At 41.1% G+C, this 11,635-nt stretch overlaps 1 protein-coding gene across 1 annotated transcript in view; it reads left to right on the forward strand.

Moving 5' to 3' along the window:
* The first annotated feature begins 4,770 nt into the window (after window positions 1–4,770).
* Window positions 4,771–11,635, forward strand: part of CD28 (CD28 molecule) — a 10,327-nt gene continuing 3,462 nt past the window's right edge. Inside the window, exons 1-2 of the mRNA XM_009708991.1 lie at window positions 4,771–4,884; window positions 11,173–11,526. Coding sequence (XP_009707293.1) covers window positions 4,830–4,884; window positions 11,173–11,526 — 409 coding nt within the window. The 5' untranslated portion in view covers window positions 4,771–4,829. The remainder of the gene's footprint in view (window positions 4,885–11,172; window positions 11,527–11,635) is intronic.

An 11,635-nucleotide genomic window follows, 5' to 3' on the forward strand; every position in this document is an offset into this window, starting at 1 on the left:
AAGGAGCAAGCAGTGCAGCTAACAGAAATTATTCTCCCTCTAACCTTAATCTGAAAACTCTTTTATCTCAGAACATTTAGCATGTATGTACTCACCTGTGGGCTTTATTTCAAGTGTTCCTACCTAAACATGTGACCTGTAATGAAGCAGCAGCCATATGTCGTATTACAAGCAGGTGATAGATGGAGTTAATCATGCAGCTTTGAGCCATTTCCTCTGTATCCATTAATCCACCTCCTTTGAGACTTGTTCTAACAGTCTGAACCAGGAATAGGTACAGCCAGAAGAAACGGTTACAACTTTGAAATTTGGGTGAGATTTTTAACTTGAAAAGAGCCAGGAATGCACGTGTGTGAACTCCTGCCCCTTTCCCAGCAAACTCTACTGAACAGCTTCCAGGTATTGGCATTACAAATAATCAGCCTGTCAGGGAATGTTTCTTTCCTCAAATACGGAAGGCTTCCCTCAAGCTCTATCTCAAATTTTTATGCGTTTGATGGTACCGCTTGGTCCTACATTAGTGACACATTTATGGGCTGCTATCTTGAGGGCTGGAAACAAAAATTTCACATCTTTCCAAAAAAAGAAATCTCCCTTTCCACTTTGACATGTCATATCAAGCTCTGGCCCTGGAAGCTTCCTATGTACCAGACAACATTCTAAGGTACAGAAAATCAACTTAAAATTCCCTCTGAAGGAGTATATTGATTTTTCCCTTCTAAGTGTTATGGTCGTACTTGTGATATCAAGGCATCACACAGAAGAGTGTGAAAAGACTCACAACACAGTGAAAATTTATGAGTATGCAAACAACATAGAACAGAGGCTGTCAGAAAGCCGATCAGACCTTGGAAGCTAGAGAGCACAGGGCTACTTGTGGATGTTCCTAGCTCTGCCACTAACCTGAGGTATGTCTTCAGGAACGTCTCTTCACCTTGCTGTGATTCCGTTCCCCATCTGTAAAGTGATGATAACAACCTGTAACTTTATGAAGTGCTTCAGATGACAAATGCAACATAACTCCTTAGGGTTAGCTCACTGGACATAGTAAGAGGTGAATAACATAGATCATTCATTGCCTCCCTAGTTGGAAATAACATGACTATTTGTTAAACTATTTCTGTCACCCCGCTTCTGCATCTCTACAGCAGCTAGTTAAAGCACACTTGCCTTGTAATAAAGATGTCAAAAAATCAACTTTCCATCTGTGTCAAGTATGCATAGCACTATTCGTAACAAATCATTACTTGCAGCAGCAATGGCAGAATAAAGATGTTTTAAGATTTGCAGTTGTAGGAAAGAAAGCATTTACTCTAGCAGTTGACAACATACAAACATGCAGAACAAGCAGAATAAAGCCTACCTAGACTACTCGCTCAAGGTCTGTGTTATGATTCTTCATAGTGGGGAAGAAAGATGAAGATTCTTTCAGGTAACTCTTAAATTTTATCTTTGTAGGGAGTTGCAGGATAGTCCAAGACTTAAAAGTTACTTGTCTACAGTAGTTAAATGGGAATTTTAGTGACCTACTGCTCTCCCATTAGACTAGAGTCCTCAGGAATAAGTGAATGATAGTATATTGTTGCAATTACTCTTCTAGTGTGCATGTACGTTGTTACTTGCCTGAGAACAGGAGTCTGTGCTAGGAACAATTATGGCACTATACAACTTACAGTGATTGGAGACTTCATTTATTTAAAAATTAGATTCTAAACTATCCGCTTGTTTACTCATAGCAAATTTGGAATCTCTTTCTTGACTTTAACAGCTGAACACTTGGCTCTGGGTATGTGGGCCATTACTTCCTCATTCTTTAACATAAAGGCAAACTGGCAGCCTGCTTGGGATTTCTTGGGCCTCTTTTAAAGATATCCAGATAGTTCTCTGAGAAACCTTACTAGATCATATCAGCATTTCTCTAAAACTCAGGTCATAGCTCCTATCAGTGCTTGGTTATTCTAACAGTAGGCATGAAAAGCTACGATCAAATACCTGGACTGTTATTTTACTTACTTACTGTGATGAGTAAAAAGCCCAACCCCATAGTCTAGATTCTTGTGTACCCTCAAAACCCATTTACGAACCTCTCATTTACTTCTCTTGGACTGCAATTTCAGCCATTTTGTGATGGGATGGAAACCTTCTTTTTCCCAAACATGGCAAAATTGCATTTTTAGCTCTTTCAGTGCTCTCACAGCTCTAGTTCTACTGAAATTACAATGTTAATCTGGATTTTCATTGCTGTGACAGCAAGCAGACCCTGTCTGCCAGCATACAGCCAGACTCAACAGACTGAAATCTGAATGGAAAATGAGGTAAGAATGGAAGTGAATGGTGCCTGAATTAATGCTACTGCAGAATACCCTTGGGTAATGCTCAGGGTAAAGAAGGAGAGATACTTAGAGAGGTGGGAAAATAATGAAAATTTAAGAGTGAGGGCATATTGGGGGATATTTTCCTAGTTGTTTTTTTCCCTAAATAAACTTTTATGTGGTTTGTCCTAAATGCAAGACGGCTTGCTGAAAACTATAATATCTTCTTCCCCTACCCTCATGGTAACTTTGACAACAGAAAGAGGTCATACATGTGAAGTGACAAAGTCAAGCATTGAAGTGATCAGAAATGAACTGTTTAAATTAGAGCAAGAGCTGCAATTTGGAGAAGGAAAGGAGGCGTACCCTCAGGAACACAATGATGATTTGTGCCCTTTTAAAATCCTAGAAAACCAAGAAGCATGGATGAATCAAGAATTCTTTTTTTTTTTGGGGGGGAAGCCCTTCCCTATGCTAGGGATCAGAGAGGAAAACAGTAGGCAAAACTAAAATCATGACTGAAGGACCAGAGGGTCTGGAAAGGGCAATAGTGGTACAACTGTTCACCAGCACAGAAATGGTACATCATAGCTTGGTCTCTAGGGCCACAGTGGATAATTTCTCAGTGGCCCCTCTTCCCTCTCCTCTATTCCACCAGTACAGTCCCTGTTTGCAATCAGTGCCTTGGGCTGTCCTTACCATGGGAGAGACCCACGACGAGCCGTAAGGGTTGGAAGGGAATAAATGGGTCCTCAGCCACACTGAAGAGAGCACGCACTGTTCACTCTTGGTTTTTGTTAGTGGTATTCCTAGAGCAGAGTGTCTTCCTACACAACTGTTTCCACCATCAGCTTTTCACCTGAATGGTGCCCCTTTGCCAACATATGCCAGCGAAATGAATGGCAGTAGCTCGCTCTCTGCAATACACTCTGCTAATTCTGTGATGAGCGGAGAATGTACTCTCTATGCATTTCCAGTCCATATCCCAAATACAAAAGGATCTGATAGCCAGGATTCAGAAGCGTGCAGCAGGCTCAAACATTGTGCAGGTTCAGTTACCTGAGCCAGGAGATGTGACAACAGTGGTTTTCATCTCCAAGACAGGGCAGTTCAGCAAAAAGATACTGAATTTTGTAACTTTGTCGGGGGATTCTCACTTCAAGTTAAGCTGAGACTATTTCATTGATAACTGCAGGTACACTCATATGACTCAAAAAAGGTTTCAGGATATTTATCTAGAAATCACAAAAATGGGCTAAGAAAGAGTATCTGACTCTTTTTTTTCCTCTTTTTTATTCTTTAAGTACAAGGAAATTCCAAAACTTTTGGTGTTGCAGGCAATTTACACCAATTACAAAACAAAAGAATATTGTTAGAATTCCTAGACTGCAAATGGATATGCCAGCTAAAACTGCTCTTAGATTGCAAGAAGAACAGTTCATGGCTCTTCATCCCTTTCTACATCAGCCCAATTTTCTTGAAAGTCTTTCTGCTAAACAACTCCCCTTTTCTCTCAAATGAATCACAGTTAATGACAGGTGTTGATACAGCTAAATATTTCTACTTTATTGGACAAAAGAAAATAGCTAATAATCAGAGTTCTTCAGAGTTACAAACGTCATTAACTGGCTCTCACAATCTTGCTGTTTCAAAGGGAGAGGTGACATTGAGCTTGCAGGGCAAAGAAGAATGAGCATTTACTAGATGAGTCGAAGAAAAAACTTTAAATAAGAAGCATGCTGCCTTTATTTAGATGTAATTGGATTACAGTTGCGCTCATTTATAACTTGGGATTTTTTTCAAAAAGGGAAGGTATACCAGATTACTATTTCTTGCACTGTTTGGTATGCATTTAGGTGGCAAGCAAATGCAGAAAAATGAAAATTTACAAATCTAGATCATCTACTGTCAAAATATATCAGCGTGCCCAGGGGCTGGGAAGGCAGGCAGAAGCAAGCTGACAGGCCAAGAGAGGAGGTTTCGGCCCCTGGGAGTGAGGAGAGATGGAGCTTCCTGAGCCCGCAGCTTCCTGAGGGACTAGTTTTGGCCACCAGGATCTTGGAAACTGCTGTTTGCTACTACTGCGATGATGAGAACAGCGAACGTCTGTGTGCACTCTTGGGAAAGAAACAGTGCTGCACCTCTAGGGATGTCCATTTCTCCCTGATAGAAGCAACCCTGCAGAGCCCCAGACACAAGCACACATCTTGCAATTCACGGACGAGAGCCCCTATTTTGAAAGGCAGGCTTCCACTACCTTTTCGGCGTTACAGAGCTTTGCAGAGGCAACTTCCTAAGGTCATCAAACAATTTAACTTCCTGTTCAAGCGTTGCCATTACAGTGGTTTCACTTGGCTGTGTATCATGTGCTGCGGAGGGAGGAGGAGAGAAGTTGTGTGAGCGACGGAGGGTGCAGCCTGGCCCCACAAGGAAGGCAGGCTGGTGGCGTGGGGCCCAGGGAGACGTGGCAGTGCCTGGAGGGGGTGGGGACAAGGCATCAGGCCCACCATTAACACCATGCTTCTGGGGATCCTCGTGGTGCTCTGCTTCATCCCCACTGCTGATGTAACAGGTAACCAAATCCCCCACATTTCAATCCTTTCCACTATTTTTCCTCACTTTGATCATCAGGGGGGAGAAGGTCTAGTGTAACTTTGAATTAATTGTGCACAAATTATTCTGCATTTGGATGAAAGGGGAGAGACAGAGTACGCTGCTAAGACTGCACATGGATCAACCTGATATAACTTCCTACCACAAGTATCCCTCTAAGACCCAAGAGCTTTCTTTTAATTTGACTTCTCTTTAGATGCATTTGGAAGTTGCATGCATAGATAGATGGGGGTCTATTTCACCTTCCCCCCAGGCCTTACAAATTTTGCTCCCAAGTGCCTTCTCTCAGGGGGGCAGAGGGGCTGAGCAGACCTGGTGCTCTCTTGGGGTAGCCTCTCCACTACCGCCAATTCTCCTGTGTGAAGCTTCAGGTCCCACCACGGCCCAGCTCAGTGTGATGGGCTGCAGAGCTGAGCCCACCCACATCCTCACAGAACTAACAAATAAAAGGACCAAAAGCAGAGTTGCTTGCTGAGCTCAAAGATGGGAGGATGATAATTGCTGAGTTTCTGATTTTTGCATTGTCTAGTAGTTTATTGATACTTGCTAGATATCTACCTTCTTTCTGACAAGATTTTCAACAACAAAAAATCACTGTGATTTTGAAATCCTGAGTCTTTCTGAATCTTCAGTTGTGGCTGAGGGTATTTTGTCTTGGTGTTGTCTTGCTGATGCAGTGTTCATATGTTCAGAGTTAACACATCTTTCCAAGGCGTACATCAAAATGCAAAGCAAGGCAAGGGATGATGGCTTTTGCTAGGATAATCTTGAGACAGACAATTTTTCAAACCACTGGCCTGTGAACTGTTGTTATTGGGTCTTCTCCAAATACCAGTGTTTTGTATCTTATAGGGAAATTGTAGATAGGAACAAAAATTTGTTTTCCAGTACAAAACTTTTCACATATAAAACATCTTTAAAGAGTTGCTTTTTCTAGCACAAGAGAAAAAAATGGATCTATTTTTTCCTTATTCCTGCCTTATTTTTCTGTGATTCTTTTCCTCCGTGAAGACATTGTAATTTGCATGACACCATGATCTACATTTCTTTAAGAGACCGTAGGCTTTTTCTTCCTTGTCCTTTTCCCATGTTTATAATTCTGTGTTTGCAATATCATAAATATTTCCACAGTGGGCCCCTGGGTTGTCGGAGAACACACTGGTTCCAGGCGGGGATAAGTATCAGCAGTGGGTTAACAGTCTTAAAAACATTTCCATGAGGTGTGAACAGCTTTTAAGCAACTCTTTTGAATTGGAACAAAATAAAATATAGTGTGTGGTTATCAGACACAGGGGTTATGCCATGAGTCTAGACATTTATACACTTGCTTTGTGTGAAGAACTTGAGTTTCTCCAATAGCTTCACTGAGACTGTTCAGCTGCTTAAAGAGAAGCACATGAGGTCACTTGTTTCTCAGGGCTCTCATCTTTTCCCCGTATCTTTTCTTCATCTTTTCTCTTCATTTCAATGCAGATGATTGATCCTTAGTACATGGAAAACATTAAGACAGGTCAAAACCCTGCAGGACTCCCTCAAGCCACAAAGTGTATTATAGGCCTCAGATATTTTGTTTTGGGGAAGACAACAAAATTTATCCTGTTCTGCTGTTGTTAGACTGTACCAGTGAGTGCTGCAGGTTGAGTTTGAATCATGGAAAGGGACTTAAAAGATCAGTTTGTTTGTTTCCCTTTTGCAGAAACACTAACGTTTACAAAGTTTGTCTTCCCCCCCTTTTTGTTGGCTAAATAATTACCTTGCTATGATCTGTCAGAGAGGCATCTAGATCAAGTTGCCTGTCCCGTATATTTTGTGAAATAAGTAATATAAGCGGGTTCCCACTGCAGCATACCACGAATGACCTCATCTTTTTACTACTGCATAACCTTCTGGCTTATGGTCTCTGGGTGTTAAAATCAACCTCTAACCCACTAAGGTTATCAGAATGCAGAAGATGTATGAGGCAAGGTTAGCTGAGATTAGGATGACATCAACAAATTCTTGTTTAAAGAAAAAAAAAAATCACAAACTGACAAGAAAAACCCCTGTGCTCACGCTGGGTTTGATTAAAGCAAGAGTGTCACCTGGGCTTTAGGTAGTACTGTGCTTTGTGCAGTACTTGCACCAAAGTAGGAAAGATTAACAGAAAGCAAGTCTGTAACAGCTAGAAGGGGCAGATTATATCACATTATATATCCATCTGCACATTATAGACACAGCTGAGTGACCTAAAACCAAAGTAAAAGAGAAAGACCCTTGTACATGGGAAAGAAGAGTAAAGGTAATTGAGCAACAGACCAGCATCAGCAAAAATGGAATAGCTTTGTTTATAAAATAGCTGTGTGTCTTTCTGTTTGTGGATTAAATAAACTCCTTTCAGGTTTTCCCCTATCCCTCCAGGAACTTAAGTGAGCCATTTCTTTACTGTGCTTATAGAAATCCCAATTTATCCCAGATTTCGTGCTCTGGCAAATAGCTCCTCGAAGTCAACTGGTATGGAAAAGAAAGAAAGTACAAAATATTTTCAGCAGATTATTTTTTCCAATAGCTGATGATGATTCATGGAAAGTTATGGGAAAAAAAGCCTCAAAATAGTTATTTTCCTTACTTTGTCATCTCTATTTCACTTCCTTAGCAAAGAAGAAAGAAAAAAACTTCAATAAAGTTTTGCTTGCATTAGGGGTCCATGATTAGAGTCAGTATTTTACAGATATTACATACCGATGGCTTTTTTTTCATGATGCAAAAAAACTCACATGTGATTATAACAAAAGTCTAGCATGAGAAATGAGGTATAAAAAAGCTTAACAAACATTTAGGGATCTTACACACCATTGCATACAAATCTTAAGATCCTGAGAAAGCTTGCAGCCTGTGCACTCTGACTTAAATGATTTTACATTTTTAGACTTCACAGCTTTTTGAAACTGTAGACAATGATTTTCCATAACTGCCATTTTCTTGGCTGGGTAAGGCCAAGATATAGATATTTATTACTATGCAGCATGACTGAACACAGCTCTGGAAATGGCAATCATAACCCTATTTAGGGGAAAGCGTACACTAATGGAAACACATACTAAATGTTTCAGAGTTTCACCATTTTAACAAACCCAAAGCGACACTTACGAGAAAAACTGTCTCTGTGAAGGCAAAAGCAGCCTCAGCCCATGTTTGCTCAGAATGGTCCAGATCCTACTAAGAATATTATCAAATCCTACTCAGATCACAAGTGAAGTAAGGGATATTTGGCCTTACTCTGTTTTCCCCGCAAAACTAATACACATTTTAGCATGATTGACTTTCTTCAATTAAAAAAAAAATCCAAGAGCAGAGGAGGAGGATGACAGCAGGACCTGTCTAACACACCTGTGGGGTAAGCCTGTCTTGCCCCTGCGGGCATTGCAGCCCAACCAATTTACATGGTGCTAATTAGTTCCTATAAATGAAAAACAAAAGATCTCCCTCAATCAATTTAGATTTGAACTAGTAAAGCCGCTTTGTGAAAATGGATATGGGTGCTTAGCTTAGATCATGTAGGAGCAGTCTTCATTTAATGATCCATAAATAAACTTTTTCCCACTGCTCAGCCACCCTGCATCCCAGCATGAGCAGCATGGGGCTGCGTTATCAACACCCAGCCTACATGCTGAGGCAAACAGACCAGACCATAAATCCAAAAGGTAGAAATAACTTGAAGGAACTTATTTTTTTTATGTGGGTATATCAAAAGAAACTAGTTGCCAATTAGCACAGTATCATGACAGGAATATAAATAGTCCAAAGCTGTAGTTAAATAGTGGAGCTCAAAGCATGAAGCTATGTACTAAACATCAGGAATCCAGATTAGCTGACAACAGTAAGTCACTCAGGTCTGCAGATAAGTCTAAATAACATTTGAAGGTGGTCCCTCAGTGATGAGATTTTCAGTGTTCTTCGTCTTTCCTCTGGCCATAGCAAAAATCTGATCAGGCTGAGCAATAAACATCCATTAGTTTTCTGTATGTACTTGCAGTGAAAAACAGGCAAGCATTTTTCTGAAGTGTAACGCTTCTGCAAGTGTCTGTTCTGGGATGCCTATTCTGGTTGTAAACCCTGAGACAGAAAAGGTCTCTTCTGAAGGCGTATTCAGTCCCTGTGACAATCACGGTTGTAGTGGTGGGCACTACTGCAGTGCAAATCAGAAGAATAACTCTGTCTCAAGGGAAATGTGTAGAATTCTGCTGTGCTAAAGGTAGAACAATTCTACCACAGACTTGCACACTGCCACTTAGGCCAAAGATCAATTTTCTGGCCAACAGAAATATGATCAAATACCTTGTCTAAAGGGGTGGAATCCAAACCTCACCCCTTACTAGAATGCCTTATAAGCCTGTGCGAGAGCTTTTGTCGGAAAATGCTGATTCGATGAAACTGAAATGTTTTGCTGAAATGTCTTCATTTCGATGAAAATTCACCACAGGCAGCACTTAGAGTAGAAACCTGCCTTGTCTGCTATTAATCTGCTGCTCAGATCCAGGATTCCAAGATCCTTCTGGAAAGCCTGCAAATGCTCATCCTTCATCAAAACAAAAAGTTTCGCAGTGTTTGGGTCTCCTGTAAACATGGGATTTCAGAGCTGTGATGAGCGCTACTCCACCCCCCAGGCTAACTTTGTTGAACAAAGAGACACAAGAAGAATGGACTACAATCTTTCTTTGCTAAAGACAAGGCAGTAGAGCATTCCCTGTCTCATGTCTTCCTGCTCTCATGAGAAGAAAGAGCTGGTAAACAAGACTTTCAGTGAGAAAATTAACAACTTCAGCAGTTTCATGGGTTGGGCTGGTAACTGGAGAACCTGCTAGCCGTGCGTTGATTTACTGCCCACACCCTACCACTAGTCCTGGCCATCTCATGCATCTCTTTGTGTTTACTTTACTCCCTGGATCATGTTCTTCCCAGAGGAGTATCCTACTCAAGAGGTATCTCGTCCTACTCCATCTTCCTGTGCAGGTGTGAACACACTAAATGTAGCCATTTCGTCCTAAATATTATTAAACATGGTGAAATACTTGTTTTCTGGGCATTCTGGATCTGGCCTCCTTCCCACTCCATTTCCCTTACTAGCCTATTTTAAGTCTCATCACATGGATTAAGTAGAAAGAATATAGGTTTGGCAGCAGATTTTGAGGGCAAGAGAAATGATTGTCATTCTCACAACCACAGCAATTCTCAGGGATCTATAAAAGGCTACTAAGACCTCATAGGAGTTGAGCTTGCACAAAGACTTACGTAGTCATATGCACACAGAAAAGACCTGTCCTTAGTTCTGGCAAGTTCCTAGCTTAAAAGCCAAAACTCCTTTCCTCTTACTTATGGGTCATCATTTGAAAGAAGGGCCTCATTTGTACAGGATGATTTTTCTTGGAAGAAGTTGGCTTTCTGCATAGTCCTTGCAGTGTTTCATTGTTTGGCAGATGGTAGCACAGAGGTCTACATATCAGAAAATATTTCCTGTTTGTGTATCAGTCCAGTCAATTCAAATTGAATTATACCTTCATGTGACGGGGTTTTTTTGCAGGCCATTCAAGTGCTAAGTGCCAATGCAGTGTCAAATTAGTCAGCTCCTGAGTCCTTTGAGAGATTAAGAATCTACTACAGCTGCTAGCTAGAGAAATGACTTATTTTACATTAAAATGGTAGCAGCTCATGCTTTTAGCGCTCATCATCCAAGGTCCAAACCCTTGAAATCATTCAGCAAATGCCACTTGCAAACTCTCCCAGTCTGTCCTTGGAATAAAAAGCACATATATAAATAATACTTTCTTATCTGACTGCTAAACTAAGCATTTAATGCATGGTATTTTCATTCCATAACGTCTCCTGGGAAACTGCTTGCTAAGGATAGGATAGACTAAGGTGCCCTTAGATACACACACACACACACAGAGTAGCCTTTTGAGCCCTCAAGTTAGATCTTAATCACATGGGCCACTTTCTGTACTAGTGGTCTGACTCTGAAGAAAAACACTCTTGACCACACAGTCTTCCTTAGTGACAATGTAATTATTTATATAGAGGAGGATCGCTGCAACAAGAGCTCTTGTGAGAAACTGCTTCTGCAGCTTGGTGGTTACGTACTTCCTAGTAGGGAGTGTCAGCAGGGGAGAGGAGATATGGAGAAGAGTTGCATGGGAGGATGTGTGGTTCGGAAGTCTCATACCGTATTTTATAAACAAGTGTTTTTCTCACTTTCTCCCCTCCCTTCCAGAAAACAAGATTTTAGTGGCTCAGCGTCCTTTGCTCACCGTAGCTAACAAAACTGCAACTCTAGTCTGCAACTACACATACAATGGAACAGGGAAGGAATTTCGAGCTTCGCTGCACAAAGGAACAGACAGCGCAGTTGAAGTTTGCTTTATTTCATGGAACACGACCAAAATTAGCAGTAATTCACATAAAGAATTCAACTGCCAGGGGATTCACGATAAAGACAAAGTCATCTTCAATCTTTGGAATATGAGTGCCAGCCAAACTGACATCTACTTCTGCAAAATTGAGGCCATGTATCCACCCCCCTATGTCTATAATGAGAAAAGCAACGGGACTGTCATTCATGTGAAAGGTAAGCTGCGAAATCTCTGTAGGCCAGTGTCCTCCCTATATGATGGCTTGAGGCAGTTTGTTTCCTTCAAAAAAACCTGTTGGGTTGCCTGATAAAACTACATTCCTGC

Source organism: Cariama cristata, unplaced genomic scaffold (genome assembly GCF_000690535.1).
Source record: "Cariama cristata isolate BGI_N322 unplaced genomic scaffold, ASM69053v1 scaffold15151, whole genome shotgun sequence".
NCBI classification, from domain to species: Eukaryota; Metazoa; Chordata; class Aves; order Cariamiformes; family Cariamidae; genus Cariama; species Cariama cristata.